This window comes from Paroedura picta, chromosome 2 (assembly GCF_049243985.1).
Source record: "Paroedura picta isolate Pp20150507F chromosome 2, Ppicta_v3.0, whole genome shotgun sequence".
In the NCBI taxonomy this organism is placed as follows: domain Eukaryota; kingdom Metazoa; phylum Chordata; class Lepidosauria; order Squamata; family Gekkonidae; genus Paroedura; species Paroedura picta.
In genome coordinates this window covers 167212594-167234055 of record NC_135370.1, presented here as the reverse complement: position 1 = coordinate 167234055, position 21462 = coordinate 167212594, and the positions used below count along the sequence as shown (strand labels likewise).

The window sequence follows — 21462 nt, the reverse complement described above, 5'->3', positions numbered from 1 at the left end:
CTTCTATGAAAGGTGCAACTGTTTTCCAAGGCCTGAATTCAAGAGGGCAAGACAAAAATCTATGAATTGTGAAATGTATGCTTTTATTTTTAATTAAAAACTGGATTTGGAAAGCAAGTTAGAATGTGTTATGCACATTACTTGTATTTTGGTTGAATTTTTTTTTTAGGTAGTGGTAATTTTAATCCATTTTAATCCCAAAACCAGGATTGCCACTGAATTTATATGGATGATTTACCTGGGCAGGAACCTGGGAAAGGTATATCTTGTTTAACTAACTATGATTACTACTACAACTATCCTATTGTGTCATCGAGAGAGGATTACGTATAGGTAAATATTTTGCATGGTGATTCTATAAAAGGCAAAAGAGATAGACATGATGATCAGCTTCAATAAGTACTCTAATGTTTGATTCAGGTGGGTAGCCAGGTTGGTCTGAAGTAGCAGAACAAAATATGAATCCAATGGCAATGTATAAGACTAATAAAGATTTATTCAAGGTGTGAGCTTTCATGCGTATGCACACAAAAGCTCACACCTTGAATAAATCTTTGTTGGTCTTAAAGGTGCCATTGGACTCAAATTTTGTTTGTGGCCCTAAGGAAAGCAAGTTAGAACTGACTCTGAGCTGGCCCCAGGAGTGCCACTAAATTGCCAGATTATAGTTTCTGCATCAGTCTACAATGCTTTTATGAAAGAAAAAAAATATATAGAGTACTTTGTAAAGGAGAAGAATGCTAAACTTAAATTTTAATCCCTTCACACTTCCCCCCTCATCCTTTTAGAATTTCTCCCATCCCTTTCAAAAATATTCTAACATCAACTATTTACCTGAATCTATAAAAGTGTTCAACATGTTGTAGCAACAAGCCCTACATACCTCCTCCAGTAGCTAACTTAGAATAAGAGGACGTATCAAAAAGCTTAAGGGACAACCAAATTCATGGCTTCTGAATCTTCACAAAACTTTTCCAAGAATGCAGAAAGTTAGACTGCTAAATTTAAAAAGCACACAAAGAATTTACTATTATATACCTAGTAACAAATAGAGGGCATATACACAGGAATCCTGATGGTAGCTGAGCTGGTTAACCAACTTAGAAAAGCCTAAACCTCTAATTCTAATTCTATAATTTGGCGATTTAGTGGCACTCCTGGGGCCAACTCAGAGTCAGTTTGAATATGTCCCCTGAAGACCGTTATGCTCAGCCAGTTCCAACAGGCTGGTGGTCCCTGGCCCATGAGAGGTGCCCCTGGCCTCAATCCGGGCCAGGGCCTTTTGGCTCTGTCCCTGACCTGGTAGAATGAGCTCTCAGAGGAGACACGAATTCTATTGGAACTTACCCTGTTTCACAGGGTCTGCAAAACAGAGCTCTTTCACCAGATATTTGGTTGAGGCTGGGCTGCTAGTAACATCTAAGAACATGTACCCCCACCCAAAAAAAAAAACACTGTCCCCTATAACATGTAGATTCTGGCAATCAGCATGGGAGGACAATGTGTGAAAAGCCTGAAAGGACACAGATGCTATTTGGAGTAACAGTTTTTAACTTATGCTGTTTTATGTGTTGTACACCACCCCGATACAACTGGGCCCAGAGGGGCGGTCTTACAAATCAAATTATAAATAAATACATTAATCACAAATGTTTATGTAAGACAATGTGAGGAGTCTGGGAATAATCTTCACTTCATGCAATTGTAAACTGTCTGGCCTTTAGGTAAACAAAGCTGCACAACAGGATCACCCAAGGACAAGACAAGAATCTCTATGTCCTCAAGAGATTTCCCAAGTATGCAGAAAAATATGACACTGTACATTAACCAAAATAAGTTGTCTTAAAAACTATCCTGACTATGAATATACTTCAGAGTGACCAACCAATTGTCAGTTACGGGGGTAGGGGGCAGACCTGCCCAGAGAGCCTGCAGAATCATGGAGAGTTGGAGCTAGGATGAAGATTCCCATATTGCCTTCTTCTCCACATACAGACAATTGTATCCAGCACTTCACAGCCGAGTACCTACCACAACGACAGCAACAGCAGCCTGCTCACAGATAGTGCTGGACTGTCTAGAGATTTGGAGAATTCTCTACGTATGCAGCAAAAGATTAGTTTATAAATTTTTAGGTAGCAATCCTCCAAACATGTTGACAAATGTTGAGTATGCTCACTATCATTGGAATCTCAAGAGCAGCTAAGAAAAAGAATAAAACAGATGTCTGCACAGGCCCATCTCCTTAAGAGTTTGCAATATCTTGGAAAAGGGGATTTGGGTCAAATAGAGAAGATTTCCTAATTACTTCTCTCCTAAAGACATATTCCAGCAATTCTTCATGAGTTCAATCATGTTGTAAGGGAACACTTCTGTCTTGTTAAAGAGAACAATTCTTAAGTTTAGGATTTGTATAAGTCCTATAACAAAATAGCATGTATTGGTTTAGGACAGCACAGAGAGGAGACATATTCCAGGACACAGTGTAGGTTTTAGATGGAAGTCTACCTGTACAACCATACAAAGTTAAAGAGGAGGCAAAAGATAAGATGACACAAATGATAGGCCATTCAGGTTTAAACTTTTAAATTCAGTATAAAGAAATCAACTCACAACAAACCCGAAAATTAAACATTAAACAACATTCACAAAATGGGTTTCCTCCCAGAACTCACCTTTTATCACTCTTTCTCTCTGCCACTACAAGGCTGAAATCAATGTGTGTTCTAAAAGTATAGCAAGGCTTGAATGCTAACTGTATGCCAGCCTTCCTGTATGGCCATTATGGAAAACCCAACGAAAACATATTTAAAACAGACTCTTTAAAAAAAACATAGACACACCAACCATTGGAGACAGATTAAACATTTTGTGACATGCACAAATTTCGTCTGACAATGATTCTGCAAACCAGGGACAAAAGCACACAATTTAACATTCAAAAATACGCATATATCAATCCATCTCATGTTATGCCTTCCTCGTTTCCTGCTACCTTCAACTTTTCCTAGCACTATTGTTTTTTTTCAGTGACACCAGCCTCAGTTTAATCATTTTAGCTTTTAGGGAAGAGTTTAGGCTTCACATTGTAAGTAAAATGTAGCTGCACCAACTGGAAACAGTGACCACAGGGCTATTTCAGTTCAGCATTTATATGCAAATAGAAGGTTACCAAAAAGGTCCAATATGACATTTGCTTTTAGAAGAAGAAAAAATTGTCAAAAAATGAGGGGATTAGTCAAAGGGTGGAAAAGAAGATAAAATCTTTTCAGGATGCTTATAATTTACTTAAATCCAAAATGACAGATGGTAATAGAACATTGGAGATTAGGAAAGGCACCATAATGTTTAAGAGAATGCCTGTCATTAACAAACAAAGCTAATGGAATCACAAAAAGTAGCAATGTCTCCTTTACAAGTCTTGTCCACCTGAGGGAAACAGGGTGCAGAACAAGCTCTCCCAAAATAAAGGTAAATTGACAAGGTAGGAAAATGAGAATGAGGAGCATACTGCAAAAATATTACGACAAGCAAGTATAATTTTTAAAAAACATGTCAGAAGCAGGAAACTGACCAGAAAGGCCCCCCCTCCCCCCGGATAACAAATACATGAAAGGATTGCTAAAGGGAAACGGGGAGACTTCACTGTAGCAAATGTGTACCTGTTTACTACAGCAAAGCTAATCTGCAGTTTTCAGGTATATCTAAGAAAAATTGAGAAAACGACAAGTGACAAGAGATGAAATTCGAGGATTAATGGATAAATTAAAAATTAACCTGGATGGGCATTCATACAGGGGGGGTTTAAGAAAAAAAAGCTGTAGCAGAGTCTTTCATTGAAGGCCTGTCATGGATTAGAAACTGATTAAATAACTAGAAGCGGATACTAGGATTAAATGCATGATGATTAGTGACAGGAAGGAAACAGGGAATTCTACAGAGACAGGTGGTATTTAATTTGTCCATAACGTATTGGGAATTAGGAATAAGCAGCAAAGTGGCCAATACCACATTACTCAGGATAGGGAGAACAAAAGAAGATTGCAAGTAGGAAGCAAGGTAGTAAAGACAATGTAATGCAAGTATAAAGCCATGTACATTAGGGCAGAATAATTTCTAATGTTAAATATATACTGAATTCAAGCCTGAATCGGTAGTGACTGACTAGAAAAGTGCTCCTGGTGTGGTAGGTAGACAGTTTGATGAAAATGTCAACTTTCTGCGCTGTAGCATAGTAAAAGGTTGTCCTTGTTAGAGATTATTAGGAAAAGGAACGACAACAAATGGCCTGTATTGTGATACCTTTGTACAGATCTATGACAATTTGGAATAGAGTTCTGATTATCATATATATCTAGATGAAGGGGTGGAGGGACTACTCATCAAGTTTTGCAGATGACACCAAATTGGGAGGACTGGCAAATACTCCGGAAGATAGAGACAGAGTTCAACGAGATCGGAACACAATGGAAAAATGGGCAAATGAGAACAAGATGCAATTTAATAAAGATAAGTGTAAAGTTCTGCATCTGGGTCAGAAAAATGAAAAGCATGCCTACTGGATGGGGGATACGCTTCTAGGTAACACTGTGTGTGAACGAGACCTTGGGGTACTTGTGGATTGTAAGCTAAACATGAGCAGGCAGTGTGATGCAGCAGTAAAAAAGGCGAATGCCATTTTGGGCTGTATCAACAGGGGCATCACATCAAAATCACAAGATGTCATAGTCCCATTGTATACTGTACTGGTCAGACCACACCTGGAATACTGTGTGCAGTTCTGGAGGCCTCACTTAAAGACGGATGTGGATAAAATTGAAAGGGTATAGAGGAGAGCGACGAGGATGATCAGGGGTCAAGGGACCAAGACCTATGAAGATAGGTTGAGGGATTTGGGAATGTTCAGCCTGGAGAAAAGGAGGCGGAGAGGAGACATGATAGCCCTCTTTAAGTTTTTGAAAGGTTGTCATTTGGAGGAGTGCAGGATGCTGTTCCTGTTGGCTACAGAGGAAAGGACGCGCAGTAATGGGTTTAAACTACAAGTACAACGATATAGGCTAGATATCAGGGGAAAAAATTTCACAGAGTAGTTCAGCAGTGGAATAGGCTGCTGCCTAAGGAGGTGGTGAGCTCCCCCTCACTGGCAGTCTTCAAGCAAAGGTTGGATACACACTTTTCTTGGATGCTTTAGGAAGCTTTGGGCTGATCCTGCGTTGAGCAGGGAGTTGGACTAGATGGCCTGTATGGCCCCTTCCAACTCTATGATTCTATATGTCAACAAAGGTATTGTAGCCCTGGGAAAAGTGTATAAAAAGGCAACTAAATTTATTTATTATATTTATATACCGCCCTTCCCGAAGTCTTAGTGGATTACAGTACCTTCTGTTACAGCCAATCCTGCACCTTTAAAGCTATTCAAAAGCATTAATAGATTAAATATAACTTAAAACTAGTGGTCTGACACATTTCATAACAACTCTGCATATCCTAAACATTCCGTTTTAACATTAAACTGTACAGAATTTGTGAAAAAAAGACATCTGTGGCAAACTTAAGACCTGCTTTAAAATGCCAATTTCCTGAGATAAGCAACACCTACGATGCAATCGACATACCACAAGCACAGCTGGAATATTTGCATGGGAGGATATAAACTGCCTTGCAGTCGTATCTTTGTGTCTTATAGCTGAAAGCAAGACCTGATCATGTGCTCGATTTCCTGGGTAGCAGCTGGCTTTGTTGTTCTACCTCAATTTCCTTCCAAAATGGTCCTCAGTCTCACTACTAAAGAAAACTCATATAGCAGAACATATATCCACAGCATGATGCTTGGTGAACGGGACCCCCCCCCCTTCACCCTCCAAAATCTCAGTTAATAGCTGTCCCAGCTTGATATGACAATTATTAAACACACCAATGTAATCTGGCACTCGTGGCCAAGCACAAAGTAAGCTGTACTTACAGTTGGTCTCTAGCTTCTTTGCCTCCCCCACCAAGCATCCCTGAGCGAGGCTTGAATGACCTCTTTCAAGCAATGCAATGTACTCCTCTTAGGCCAGACAGAAGAGCTTCTGACTTTCTCCTCATAAATGAACCTTACAGGACTCTACCCAAATGTAAGAATGAATGATATCCTGTTCTTATTTGATATACTCATATCCTGCCTTTTATTCACTGCAAGGTGACTGATGCAAGCAGGGCTCTCATAAAGTCTTCCATGCAGGCATTGACCAGACCCACACCTGGGAACATATGCCCTCCAATCATACATGCTTCCATGACCAAGAACATCAAATGAATTACCTTTTAAAGCTGGCAGCTTTTGGAGTTCTCTGTTACTGCTAATACTAAATCTAGAAGAACTCTGTCGTTTCTCTTTCTTCGCTACAGCCTGCGGAGGAGGTACTTTGATTTTAGATAGTTGTGTGGTAGGTGGAATGCTGTTGGACTTTTTACTTGTGACCTGTTTAAAAAAAGAAAAGCACAATCAGAGGCTTTTAAAATAGAACATTATTCATGTAAGGCACAGTAATTTGGGTTCAAACTAGAACTCTCTGTCAAAAAAATTGGGGGGGGGAATTGTCAGCAACATGAGGCAATACATTTTATTATTCTAATAAGGTTCAATTAAGTGGGAAATACTATCAAATCATGATAAACTGTTTTAAAGCAGTAGCGTTATTAGAACTAAAGACACACATCATTCAACAGGTTCGAGATTTGCCCTAATTACAAAAAACAAGTCAGTTACTGGTTCTTGTGAAAAATGCAATGAAATAAAAAAATATATATAACAAATCATAACTTTTAGCAACACTCAGCAAAAGTTCTATAAAAAGTAAACAGCTTCTTTGGCTGTCATCCTAGAACACCAGCTGTTCCCATAGCAAGAAAGAGGGAGTCATCAGTCATGCCAGACAGTGATCATTGCCACTAATGACAACTTGTGTTCCTGTCTGGAGATTCCTGCAGTCCCATTAACTGCTGTTGGGCTATGAGGAAAGCTGCCCTCACTATTGGCTTTGATAACAAGAGATAAGAGCCTCTTGTGGCGCAGAGTGGTAAGGCAGCCGCCTGAAAGCTTTGCCCATGAGGTTGGGAGTTCAATCCCAGCAGCCGGCTCAAGGTTGACTCAGCCTTCCATCCTTCCGAGGTCGGTAAAATGAGTACCCAGCTTGCTGGGGGGTAAACGGTAATGACTGGGGAAGGCACTGGCAAACCACCCCGTATTGAGTCTGCCATGAAAACGCTGGAGGGCGTCACCCCAAGGGTCAGACATGACTCGGTGCTTGCACAGGGGATACCTTTACCTTTACCTTTTAACAAGAGATACCACAAGAGATACCACGATCATTTTTTTTTTTGCAAAGGTAAACTGCCACCTGCACAGTGATATACTCATTTTCATGGAGTACTTGACAACATCTAACCTGATTCAACAACCAATCAAACTGCCTGGGTCAGGTGACAAATCAGCTGACTACAGTGCCAACCTAACATCAATGTATACCTAAATCTTTATGCAGAAACCTGTCCAGGGAGAGTTGCACAAGGACAGACAACCTGAAAAAAACCTCATCCTACTATATTTGCATATTGACATGCAGAAAGTAAACATCCTCAAGTATGGCTTATTTGCTACTTGTATTTTTTTTTTAAGCAGTGATTTAGCTGAAATGTCCTGTCTGGGCAATTAACATCTTAAGAAGCATGAGCTGTGGAGAAAAAGGCAGCCAACAGTTGAGTGGAAGTAAAGGTAAAGGTATCCCCTGTGCAAGCACTAGGTCATGTCTGACCCTTGGGGTGACGCCCTCTAGCGTTTTCATGGCAGACTCAATACGAGGTGGTTTGCCATTCCCTTCCCCAGTCATTACCGTTTACCCCACAGCAAGCAAGCTGGGTACTCATTTTACCGACCTCGGAAGGATGGAAGGCTGAGTCAACCTTGAGTCGGCTGCTGGGATCGAACTCCCAGCCTCATGGGCAGAGCTTTCAGACTGCATGTCTGCTGCCTTACCACTCTGCGCCCCAAGAGGCTCTATCTGAGTGGAAGTACTATGAGCTTATTGCACAATCTTTCATGTGAGCAACACACTAATTTCTTAGTCTTTCCCGTAGAAACAAGAATATATCTTATGCTCAGTGGCTACGTCAATTCCATGTAGTTTCTGTATTCTCAGCACCTACTATTTCCTCTGCTACCCAACACTCGGCAGCAAACAGAGTGCTATAAGGAGTAGGGGGGCCACCCTGCAAATGACAGCACAGGCCGACTCCCAGTTTCAGAGAGCAATCAAGGATTCACCAGGAGCACCAGCAGGTCAGTGGGGAAGCCCCCTGAAGGCCATCAAGAAACAATTTCACTTGCAAGGAATAGGTAAAACTGTTTACAAACATTGTGCAAGAATATTATAGCATTCTCTGCTTTTTGTAGGCAACTTCCGGTTCTCTCCCTATTCAGAGAACAGCTGACGAATGGTATACTACTCCTTTTTCTGTTTTCCTGATCTCTCACACACTCCAAGAAGGCAAAAGACAATTCCCAGCCCACGTTAAGACAATCTTCTGGAAAGTACATTAATTCCTTGGACTACTCCAATGTAAGACTTCAAGCAATACAAGTAAATCTATCCCTTCAATATGAGAACTTACAGCTAGGTCACGTAGACTTTACCACAAGGGCTGATTTCCTTGCTGAACATTCTCGCTCTTAGCATTATATTTATTGAACTGTTCATGATCAACATTTTAGAAACCACAATTCTATTTGTGCCTGTCTGATGTAGTGGTTAAGAACAGTGGCTTCTAATCTGCAGAGCTACATTTGATGCCCCATTCCTCACATGCAGTCAGCTGGGTGACCTTGGTATAGTCACAGTCCTGTTAGAGCTGTTCTCTCATAGCTTTCTCAGTCCCACCTAAGTCACAGCGTGTCTGTTGTAAGGAGAGGAAGGAAGGCAATTGTAAGCCACTTTGAAAACCTTCGAGTCCTGAAAAACGAGGTATAAATACCAACTCTTCTTGTTCCATATAGAATCATAGAATCATAGAGTTGGAAGGGGCCATACAGGCCATCTAGTCCAACCCCCTGCTCAACGCAGGATCAGCCCTAAGCATCCTAAAGCATCCAAGAAAAGTGTGTATCCAACCTTTGCTTGAAGACTGCCAGTGAGGGGGAGCTCACCACCTCCTTAGGCAGCCTATTCTAGCTGAACTACTCTGACTGTGAAAAACTTTTTCCTGATATCTAGCCTATATCGTTGTACTTGAAGTTTAAACCCATTACTGCGTGTCCTCTCCTCTGCAGCCAGCAGAAACAGCATCCTGCCCTCCTCCAAGTGACAACCTTTCAAATACTTAAAGAGGGCTATCATGTCCCCTCTCAACCTCCTTTTCTCCAGGCTGAACATTCCCAAGTCCCTCAACCTATCTTCATAGGGCTTGGTCCCTTGGCCCCAGATCATCTTCGTCGCTCTCCTCTGTACCCTTTCAATTTTATCGATGTCCTTCTTGAAGTGAGGCCTCCAGAACTGCACACAGTACTCCAGGTGTGGTCTGACCAGTGCCATATACAATGGGACTATGACATCTTGTGATTTTGATGTGATGCCTCTGTTAATACAGCCCAAAATGGCATTTGCCTTTTTTACCGCTGCATCACACTGCCTGCTCATGTTTAGTTTACAATCCACAAGTACCTCAAGGTCTCGTTCACACACAGTGCTACCTAGAAGCGTATCTATCCCCCATCCAGTAGGCATGCTTTTCATTTTTCTGACCCAGATGCAGAACTTTACACTTATCTTTATTAAATTGCATCTTGTTCTCATTTGCCCATTTTTCCATTGTGTTCAGATCTCGTTGAACTCTGTCTCTATCTTCCGGAGTATCATAGAAGCAAAGAGTTCGAAGGGTCATCCAGCATCATCTAGTCCAACCCCCTGCAGAATGCAGGAACTCACACCTACCTGCCCATCCACAATGACCCCAAGTTCATGCCCAAGTGATCCCCCCACCAAAATCTCCAGAGTCCAACCTGGCCTGAGTGGTGATCAGCAATTCCCTGGGTATGCAAGGAAGGACCACAAGAGACAAACACTGGCACATCCCTTCCTGCCCACCCACTCACAATAGGCCTGAGTTCATAAAATCAGCATTTCTGGCAGATGACTATCTAGTCTCTGCTTTAAAACTTCCAAAGAAAGAATTCACCACCTCCTGAGGAAACCTGTTCCAATGAGGAACCCCTCTGTCAGGAACTTCTTCCGGATGTTTAGCTGAAAATCCTTTTGAATTAATTTCAACCTACTGGTTCTGGTCTGACCCTCTGGGACAACAGAAAACAACTCTGCTCCATCTTCTATATGACAGCACTTCAAGTATTTGAAGATGGTTATCATATCACCTCTTAGTTGTCTTCTCTCCAGGCTAACCAGACCAAGCTCCATCAACCTTTCCTCATACAACTTGGTCTCCAAACCCCTCACCATCTCCATAGACCTCATCTGGACATGATCTAGTTTTTCTACATCTTTCTTCAGTTGTGGTGCCCAAAACTGAACACAGTACTCCAAGTGAGGTCTAACCAGAGTGGAGTAAAATGGTAATATCACCTTGGGTGATCTGGAAACTATACTTCTTTTAATACAGCCCAAAATTCCATTTGCCTTTTTAGCTTCTGGGCTACAATGCTGACTCATGTTCAGTGTCTGGTCTACTAAGACCCCCAAATCCTTTTCACGCATATTACTGCCAAGACAAGTCTCACCCATCCTACAGTGATGCATTTGATTTTTCCTACCTAAATGAAGAACTTTACATTTATCACTATTGAAATTCATTTTAGCCCAGTTTTCTATCTTGTGATCAATATACTTAAAAGCTACTATATGTTACTGCATAGTATATATCCTAATGTAGAAAGTTGAACATAAAAATATTGTACTACAGTTGAAGTGATTAATATTGGCAGGATTTAAGATGCTCCTTTTAGAAGAAAACACTGTTTTAAAAAAAATTCTTAAATATTCATTTATGAGGACTTACCAGCTTGTAATATTTTGAATGCTGTTCTGGGTTATTATGTGTGTCTGTATCCAACTTGGAGCTGTATTATAAATAAATACTAATACAGAATACTAGGCTTGATGATCCCTCACACTATTTCCATGGTTGCAAGAATATTTGCCAATGGAATGTGACTTTCACAGCTCCCATCCCTCCCATGGGACTTATAAGAACAGGATTTTGGGGAGACACTGATGGTGCTGCAAGAGGGGTGAGGTGGGGGGAAATTACAAATGTTCCATATGAAGGACGAATGTTCACATACATTTTATATCATAATTCCAGTATGATATAAAATACTACAATTAAATCATTGCTGAAAATGATTTACTAGGTGCCATAATGAAATTTCTAAGCACTGTGCTGACCTTGCGCCTGGGAGTTCTTAAGCTCTGTCATAACTGATAGGATGACTTTATAGTACAATATTAAGAAAACAGAATTCTGAGCAAGTATAAAGGGACTTTGTAGGACATTCACAGAAAATGATGTGCAAGCTCAAGTATCAATATTTATATGGAATAAATAATTTTCAGTTAAGCTGTTCTGCAGCAAAGTGAGTGAAGTAATGCCTAGATACAGTTACTTTCTTGAGTTGGCGGAATGACACTATGAAATAGCTTGAGCAGCAGACCTATGGAGTGAAGATCAGATTAAGTGACTTAAAAGACTCATCAGCTCTGAGTTTTAGGTCATTTCCATTAGCCGGTTATATACATCAAGCAAGAAACTGCAGCATGTTCTCAACTTCTTAAAATCTATGACACACTTAAAATGAAAACGTTAACTCGGCTATACAAGTACACACATGCACCAATTTTATATGTTCATAAGAGCTGGAAAAACGGCTGTAATATTTGTGGAAATCCATGACCATTTTCCCTATAGAGGTCTGTTTCACAGTTCCATTTCTCCATGCAACACACATACATGACAGTAGGACTGCAACTTGTATAAAAATCTGTAGAAGAAGCCATTAGAATTTATGTCTAATGTCTGCAGATGTTTCAGATTTAAAAAAAAAATTCCACCCTTCCCCACATTTCCATAGAAGTACACTCATCTAAAGTTTAGCTCTTCGTTTGCCAGGCAGCTGAAGAGGCCTTGTTTCCTCATACGTTTCACAGATACTAGCTTAGAACAACCCAGCAGAACACTGGCCAAAAAAACAACCCTCAATACCTACGGACACCAATTCCTAAGAGTGTTCTGGGGCACCAAAACAGGCAGTTTCCCATTCCTCCTCCATAATATATTATCTCCAAAACATATTCCATTCTAGACTATTTTCGCCCAGATCTTGATGTTAGTGTGACTATTTAACTTAACCATTGCCTCCAATCATAATGAAAAAGCACTGAAATGATGGTTCTTCTGAACGCCTGATGATATACAATCCTAATCAATCGCCTTTGGGTTGCTAAGCGTAAGGTACACTCAAGAGTGTTTTTCTGCATCCCAAGGAATAGATTCTGAACTAGACTGCCTCCTGCCTCCTTGACCATCCACCGCTGCCATCAATAATTTATTTATTTAGATTTCTATACCGCCCATTTCTTTGCAGCTCTGGGCAGTTTACACAGAACATTATAACTTACATGAAACATTATGCAGACTATAATATCAAAACAACCTCAAAAGATCAAAATGAAAACCGCTCACGATCAACCCTGCCTGCTAACTTAAAGGTAAAATAAAGAAGATAAAATGTCTGCTTCAACCAAAGCTCAGAAACACTTAGAACAGAGAGTTCTGTTAAAGTCTCACATAATAAGGGTTCTGCAGGCTGTTTTAAGTGCGCATGACAGCCCCAACTGTAGCGTCAGAAGAACTGATGCAACCGAGATTTTTTTGCTGGAAGCCTAAAAGATTTCTGTAAACAGATTTAACAAAGAACTCTGAAGTTCGAACAAGACATGAGGAAAGCCGCATGGTTACTGCCCAAAACAGCATACTAGCTGCTGCTACCCCCCCCTCCGCGCCCCATGTGCAAAACATGAGACTAACATTACTGTTCTGCAAGATTCCCCACCTTCACTTTACAATTTTGGTAGTGGTTGCTTAGGTGGAAAGCTGGCAGGATGGAAGTCACTGAGAGAGATGGGCGACAATGATTCTAGAGTGCCATTTTGTAGGTAGCCTCAAAACTCCTGCATCTGCTAGAAGTCTACCAGAATATAAACACTAAGTTGCAGCCCTAGGCATGAATTAATTTTCTCCTGGACCTTGGAGACGTAGCCTCATGCTACGCATATCAGTTACGAAACTGTTAGCGATACAGATCAGTTTTACTCATTTCAGGTCGGCAGGAAAAGAGATGTTAAAATAGGTGTCAGTGTGAATTAAAATACAGTGCTAAGGTTTACACAGGTGTCTATAAATAAAGGAGTATTTGTGGGATGCTGCTGCTTGTGTTCTCTGTGTTCTCTGAACGAGGGACATTCTCTAGTCTTCACAATCTGCCGTTTTTCTCTGCACTTGGGGGGAAAAACGCACACAACATATGCTAGTACATTTCCAGAGACAGAGGTCTAATACTTTCAAAAATGAGACAGCAGTCTCTAAGATAGTGACTGCATTTGGTAATGGGGAGTGGAGCTGTAGCCAGAGGAAGACTGGACCACAAAATCGTGCCATCCGTTCTGTTGCACAAAACCCTCACTTACTCTGAAGCAAGCTCAGTTCTTGGCATAATCCAGACATCACATTCAGCATCAAATGGATATGCTTTAGCAATTACTGCTTCTTTGAAGACTGGCCTGACATTAAGGAGGTTGACTGAAGCCAGCTTCTGTGCTAAGCCTTTGCTCTGCTTACTTATCTCTGCACTGACTCATAAATACATGTGTTGGTAGTTACAATTCCATTGTCTGGGAAGCATCCACATGTACCCCATCCACTGGAATAGGTTCTATAATTTAAGGCAGTGGTCCCCAACCTTTTTATCACCGGGGACCGGTCAATGCTTGACAATTTTACTGAGGCCCGGGGGGGGGGGTAATCTTCTGCTGAGGGACGTTGCTGCTGCCTGAGCCTCTGCTCCACTTGCTTTCCCACCGGAGCCCCTGACTTCCCGCTGCCCACTGGGGGGCGCTGCCAGCAGCAGCTGCGCAGTGCCATGCCAAGGGGGAGCCCCAGCATGGCAGCCACTGGAGAGGAGAGCCAGTGGCAGAGTGGCAGGGCAGCCCCAAGGCAGCAGCCGGGGAGGAGGACGAGGAGCCGCGGACCGGTACCAACTGATCCACGGACTGGGGGTTGGGGACCACTGATTTAAGGCATTTAGAAGAAGAGCTGGTTGTTATATCATACCTTTCACTACCTGAAGGAGTCTCAAAATGGCTTACAAACAACTTTCCCTTCCTCTCCCCACAAAAATATCTAACTGAATATTAAATGTGTACTTGCACTCATTTCTCACATCACCATAATAAATTATGTGCTGAAACAGCTGCATGTTCAGATTCCTGTGATTTTTTGCAACTAAATCATCTGTTAGAGATGCTAACCGCAGCATATGTTCAGTCCATAATTCTGTCAACGTTCCAGTCTCTCTCATCCTACCCTTCCACAGAAACAGGAGAGAATTTCTGTCTCCATTGCTCTTCCTCTTTGTAGACAAGGGCAAGGATAATAAACAAGTTGTGCAGCTCTTTTTGGAGTTCTCTTGAAGGCAAACACTGCAAAGGAAGCTACAGAGGCATTTTGTGATAAATATTGAACACAGGGAAGTATATTTCAGTCTCAGAAGCTGAGTCATTAGTTTCTATGATACCTCAAATAACTTTTCCATTTCCATGAAATGTTGACAAATCAGAATTCACGATTAATGTGGCCTCTAATATATGTAGCAGAGAGAAGCAACCGTCTACCCACCTGTGCATGGAGTTGGCTGAAGTAGTTGTGCAGTCTAAGCACAGCTCATTGGAATAGCATTTGTGTTTCCCTAGTGAGCTGTTCCTGATTTGATTAACATTAAATTTGGAAGAAGTAGTAAAATATGCTTACAGCCTAGGAGCAAAAGACCACACTTAAGCCAAGCTACTGGCAAAGAATACAGTACAGCAAACATATATTTGCATCAAAACAACATTGTACTATCAGCACCTTCATGGACAAGCTGTATTCCGGTTCCCAACCTTTTTATCACCGGGGACCGGACAACGCTTGACAATTTTACTGAGGCCCTGGGGGGGAGGAGTAGTCTTTTGCTCAGGGACATTGCTGCCGCCTGAGCTCCTGGCTCCACTTGCTTTCCCGCCAGCGCCCCTGACTTCCCGCCACCCGCTGGGGGGCGCTGCCAGTAGCAGCTGTGCAGTGCCACGCCGAGGGGGAGCCCCAGCCATGGCGGCCGCTGGAGAACACCAAAGGTGAGCCGGCAGCAGAGTGGCAGGGCAGACCCCGAGGCAGCAGCCGGGGAGGACGACGAGGAGAAGCCGCAGCCCGGTACCGACTGATCTACGGACCGGTATCAGTCCCCGGACCGGGGGTTGGGGACCACTGTTTTATAGAACACATAAAATTGCAATATAGCAGGTTGGAAAACTGGGCCATCTAGCTCAGAGATTTTTAATCCAGCCAATAGCACTCTCCAATGGTTCAGGCTCTGCCAACAGCAGGGACCAAAGGTCTTTTTAACTGGAGATGGTGGGGACTGAACCTCAAACCTTTGGCGTGTGTGTGGCTTCACTGGGGTGTAAAAGGGCAGGAAAAATTTCTGCCAATGCCCCTAACTTCAGAATTTAAAAGTGTTTTTTTTGGGGGGAAATAGTTTATTAATACAGAAAAAGTTACATATATACAGAGTTTATGCAGGGAGCTGCCACAAGATTTTTGTCACCTCTCCTTTCCTTTCTATGAATTTGTTTTATATGTAATTCTATAGGATCCAAGCCACTGAATTTTATAATACAGAACACATTAAAATCAAATAGTGCAATCTATGTTTTGCAATGTAAAAAAACCCCAAATCATACTTTTACAGTAATGTTCATGTAGCAATAATATTCAGCTAACTTGCATATTATAAAGAAAAAGACACCTAGAATATTAGAACATGGCTGACAATGGCAACTGTTTTTTTCAACAACCCATGATGACTATTGATTTGACTAGATCAGCCTTTCTCAACTTTTTTACTGTTGATGTATTTAAAATGAATTAACTTCCACTTATCCAGGAAGCCCTTCCAGAGCCAACACGAAACCCCAGGGTTTCACAAAACCTTGGTTGAAAAAGCCTGGACTAGATCCTACAAATTCCTTTCTACTACATGAGGAAGGAGTTGTGGCAACTGCCCTATGGAATTTAAAAAGCTCACTGAAGATGGCATGCTTATACATAAAATGAAAGCAATATCGATTGCCACTTTGGGATCAGGAGGCAAATTTCTTCCAGGCCAGCCTGACCAGGGATTCTAATATGTGTGTGTGTGGGGGCATCATTTGGGCATGGAAACAAGGTCACTGTGGGTGGGCAGGTAGTTGTGAGTTTCCTGCATTCTGCAGGGGATTGGACTAGATGCCTCTGGAGGTTCCTTCCAACTCTTTCCAAATGAAAGAAAGTTGTTTAAATGCTCCATAAACATTTCCAACATTTCCCTTATAACTACTGAGGAACAAGGCTTTTCCTGAACTGAGTACTTGTTATTACCACATCTTACAAGCTTACAAAGAGCCTCTTGTGGCGCAGGGTGGTAAGGCAGCAGATATGCAGTCTGAAAGCTCTGCCCATGAGGCTGGGAGTTCGATCCCAGCAGCCAGCTCAAGGTTGACTCAGCCTTCCATCCTTCCGAGGTCGGTGAAATGAGTCTGCCATGAAAACGGTCGTGACTGGGGAAGACACTGGCAAACCACCCTGTATTGAGTCTGCCATGAAAACACTAGAGGGCATCACCCCAAGGGTCAGACATGACCCGGTGCTTGCACAGGGGATACCTTTACCTTTACCAGCTTACAAACTAACGACATTAGCATTGCTATCTTACAGTGTTATTCCAGACCAAATCTATTCAAGTCAGTGGTCGCAGGAAGGAAATTATTCTGCATATGATCAATGTATTTTGTAACAGTCATGTTGCTAGTTATTTTTAAAAAAGCAAGAGAGGGAGGTTAAAGAGCCCGAGAAGCATATGTTGGTGCAGGACATTTTTCAAATGCTATAGCATTTAAACATAATTTCCGAAGCAAAACAAGAATCATGAGCAACACTTACATCAATGTCCAGGTTATCTTGCACATCTTTGCTACTCTTCCCACTTTTGCCTGCTTTTGGAGGTTCCTGAAATGTACAATCACATGGAAGTTTTCTATAATTCAAGTAGGAATAGAAACAAAGTAGAATTCTAGTTACAGAACCCCATGTTTTAAGTATACCAAATCATAACCCAAGATCTGAATGCTTAATAGCATTATTAAGCGTTATCCACTCTCAGAAAACAGAGCAGCTAGAAAACTAGGCAAGGGAACATGCAATACTTTTAAAATACGAAAAGAACAAAAAGAAAAGAAGCCTACAATGCAATGCAAGGTACTGAAGCAAATGCATTTTATAATCCATCTTGAGTTGGAGCAAGAAAGGTGGACTATAAATGAAGCAAGCAAATAAAATGTAGGTATATTTAATGAATGAGGAACGAGATATTAGTCTGGGAAATCTTTTCCCTAGGCCAACCAGAGGTCTGCAGAAGACCCAGAGGGGATCTGCAGACTTTCTCCTCCTGCCTCAGTATACTCAGCCACACACTATGGAAACAGCCACTTCCATTGCTTCCCTCAAGCATGAGTAAGTTATCTTGTTGTTTCTGTGCCTGCAGGCCTCCTCCCGGCTTAAACCACCTCCTGTCTCTTCCCCCCTCAATCCACCTCAAGCCTGCCTGTTAACATGGGTGGTGATGTTACTTTTGATGACATGTCATTTTCGAGGGTGTGGCAGGGAGGGGTGGCCTGCTGACATTACTTCTGGGTCCCCTTAAAGTCTGAAAGATTATTTCAGGGGCTCCTCCATGGTCCAAAGGTTGGAAGAGGTTTTAAAAGGATTAGTGGTGCCAGGTATTCCTGAAGTCTAATAGAGGGCTATAATTTCTTAGGGACACTTCACAAAGGCACAAAAAGGCACCCATGCTGTGTAAGTAGCAGTGAGCAAGATAGACATGGGCATCGTGGACCCTCCCCATGTGATTCATAATATCAATGCAGAAGTGATGGCAACCCCCCCCCCTTTCGCTTTCACAAGTGAGTTACGGTTAAAGGGACGCCGAGGCTCAGCTTTGAACTAAAAGAGCTGGAAGAGAGAAGAAAAATGAAACTTAACTCTTCTACTTTGAAGGCAGAGCTTAAGTCTCCATCCCCTGTCTGCATTGGCCGCAGACAGAACTTTTACACTGTCTGCAGACAGAATTAGAATATGCAGCCATCCCAACATTTCCTTTTTAAGTTGGAGCAAAGGAAGCTTTAGCTGTTTTCTGGCTTAAAGGGGAAAGTCCCAGATACCCAGAGACTTGTGGGGGGGGGGGGATCCCGCTGGCCATGTGGGGCACAATCTCCAAGTAGTACTCACCCCAATTCTGAGAGACACCCCTCAGTTGGCAAGTGTACAATTTAAGTGTACACATGCAGTGTACAATTTAAGGATTAACCCCATGACCCGCTAACCATAAGACTTACAAGCAGAGGGAAAGAACGGACCCGATCTAAAACATGGCTTGCCATGTTGTACCGTTTATATTTAAGCATTTTAGAACAGCTAGCATCCTCAATGTAGGGCTAAGACTAGTGGTCTGCATGTGGCCCGTACATGGTTTACATTCCTTATCTCAGGGGTAGTCAACCTGTAGTCCTCCAGATGTTCATGGACTACAATTCCCATGAGCCCCTGCCAGCAAATGCCGCCGGCAAATGCTGGCAGGGGCTCATGGGAATTGTAGTCCACGAACATCTGGAGGACCACAGGTTGACTAAAATAAGGCATTCTCAGAACATTGCTTGATTCCTTTGGCCTGCTACTTTTGGACTGTGCACAAATATATTGGAATGACATACAGTGCAGTAAGCCCATATATTTTGAGCAGATGTGGAGATGCTGCATGGTTCAGCTTTCAATTCAACACTACTGGAAACTGTTAAGTGAAAGAGGGAGCCGCCCATATGTCCAATATTAATGCTCACAGACTCCTCAGAATGCCTTGAAGAGACTAGGCTACTGCCTCAGTCAGTATATCCATCAGAAGACAGGATATGCAATCCTAAACCGGCACACAGCCCTACATGTTATTTGTTCACAGCATTTTTTGGATCACCCTTTCTGTTTTAACTTGTGAGACATGAGGATGAGCATGACTTTTCCAAAATCATGCACTGAGATTCATAGCAGAGAGAAGATTCAAATCAGGTCTTCCTGTTCCATGTATGTGGCCACAGGATTTCTGCCTTACTTAGAATTATGCATGCTTGGCCAAAACTTATAAGTAATAACAGCAAAGATTATTGAAAAATTACTTCAATTCATTTGGGAGACAGCATGTTAAACCTTAATTGTTTTAAGTGTGTACTGATGCATTTTATAACTGATGGATCTAGAAAAGGAACTAGAAATGGGTTTTAAGAAAGACTCAATGCCAATCCTGTTAAGATGTTCCTTTTCATTTTGGTCTTAGTTATACTGGCCATCAAGCATGGCCAATGGCTCCTTTTTTTAACATGACACACGTATGCTTACATCACCATGACATGAAACCACCATTCTTTACCTGACCCAACACTTCCAGAAACAACCTCAAAGTACAATCACCACCTCCAGTAATAACTTCAAAGTACAATCTTATGGCTCTTGCTCTTTTTGACCCAATAAAGATTGCTAAATGATAGCAAACTGCCTTCAGTCAGTGTGTCCCATAGATACTATAGTATGGGAGGAGTCACTCTTGAGAGTAACATGGTTAACATATTGTGGTCTATTTCTTTTTTTTTTTTAATTCCTTCCCAGAAGGCTCAAGGCGGACTTGGCACACAAGCAAAGTACATATGACAAAATAGTTCATGCGTCAATATAACATATCAGGACTCAACAGATACGACCAACACCATGCGACTCTTTGTAACATACACACTAAATTTATGACAAATAACCAGTGTAGCTAGGTAACAGATACAGACGTATGTGTATGTATATGTGTGTATATACACACATACACACTTACATATCTGTTACCTAGCTACACTGGTTATTTATCACAAATAGGCTTTCACACACTGAATATTGAAATTTAAAAAATTGTGCAGCTACACCGATATCTAACAGCGTGTGTGTAATCACACAAATAAAACACGTATGCATACATGCACACGTATAAGAAAGCGTGTGCACGCGTGTTAGGTCAAAAGGCACTGGGCAGGCTCCAGCCGCCTCCTCAAGAGTCCCCCCCCAACCAACAGTCCCTTCCCCCCTCCTCCCATCAGCCACCCCCGCTGCCTCAGCCTCCTGCTGGCCCCTCGCAGGCCTGCCTCCAACTAACTCTTGCCTTCTCTCCCCCCCCCCCGCCCCCCCTTCAGGGCCTGCTCCCCTTCCCACCCCTCCGCCTCCCCCTGCGGCCTGACCTGATTCACTTTCTCCTTCTTTTTATTCGGCATGGCCGAGAGGTTGGGTGGTTGGGGGCCCGCCAGGCCGGAGAGTCGCAGCCTCTCCCGGTGGTGGTGGTGGTGGTGATGGGGGCGGCAGGGAGTGAGGCGCCCCCCTTGCAGCAGCAGCAGCAGCAGCTGCCGCCGCCTCTTTGCCTTCCGCTTCTTCCCCTCTCCACCGGCCGGCCAGCCGGCCCTGCCTGCCTGGCTCCCGCGCTCACTGGCTGGCTGGCTGGCTCCCTCCCTCAGACCCCGCGCAGGGCTCTTTCCTCTGCCCCCCCCCCCTTTCCTCGGGCACTCCAGGCGAGGAAAGGCAGGAGGCGGCCCCAGTCAGGAGCTCGCTCGCTCACACGCCCCGCCCCGCGCCCGAAAGCCTCCTCTCCATTGGCCGCGCCGCGTCACGTGAGACTAACGTTCCTTTCCTCCCCTCCCGCGCAGTTGGCGGGAGTCGCGGTTGGTTGTTGCTTCGCCTCACGCAGGGGAGGAGAGGGAGGCTCTCCTGCGGCGGGGCCGCCCGATGAGTCTCGCCTCCTGGGGCGGCTTCAGCCTCGCGGATTCGGGAGTCCTCAAGACTGAGGACTCCCCCTCGCGAAGTCTTGTGTGTGAAGGGAAGCTGTGGCGGGGCCGCCCGATTTGTTTCGCGCCCTGAGGCGGCTTCAGCCTGGCGGATTTGGGAGTCCTCTCGAGGACTCCCCCCCCCCTCAGAGTCTCGTGTGTCTGTGAGGGGAAGCTGTTGCGCTTTCTGTGGTGGGGCTGCCCGATGAGTTTCGCTCTCTGAGGCGGC

The 21462-nt window shown here is 43.1% G+C and overlaps 1 protein-coding gene across 5 annotated transcripts in view; it reads right to left on the bottom strand.

The window, feature by feature from the left end:
* The window catches only part of PPP2R5C (protein phosphatase 2 regulatory subunit B'gamma), a 91235-nt gene extending 70289 nt beyond the window's left edge, over positions 1 to 20946 (bottom strand). For 3 of the 5 annotated variants that reach the window (XM_077323723.1, XM_077323716.1, XM_077323719.1), the window contains exons 1-3: positions 20658 to 20945; positions 17278 to 17343; positions 6304 to 6463 (exon numbers count right to left, since the gene is read on the bottom strand). In XM_077323723.1, the coding sequence (XP_077179838.1) occupies positions 6304 to 6463; positions 17278 to 17343; positions 20658 to 20690 (259 nt within the window). In that variant the 5' untranslated portion in view covers positions 20691 to 20945. Of the gene's footprint in view, positions 1 to 6303; positions 6464 to 17277; positions 17344 to 20657 lie in introns of all 5 variants that reach the window. The other 2 variants (XM_077323718.1, XM_077323717.1) reach the window with 1 other exon arrangement.
* Positions 20947 to 21462: the final 516 nt, after the last annotated feature.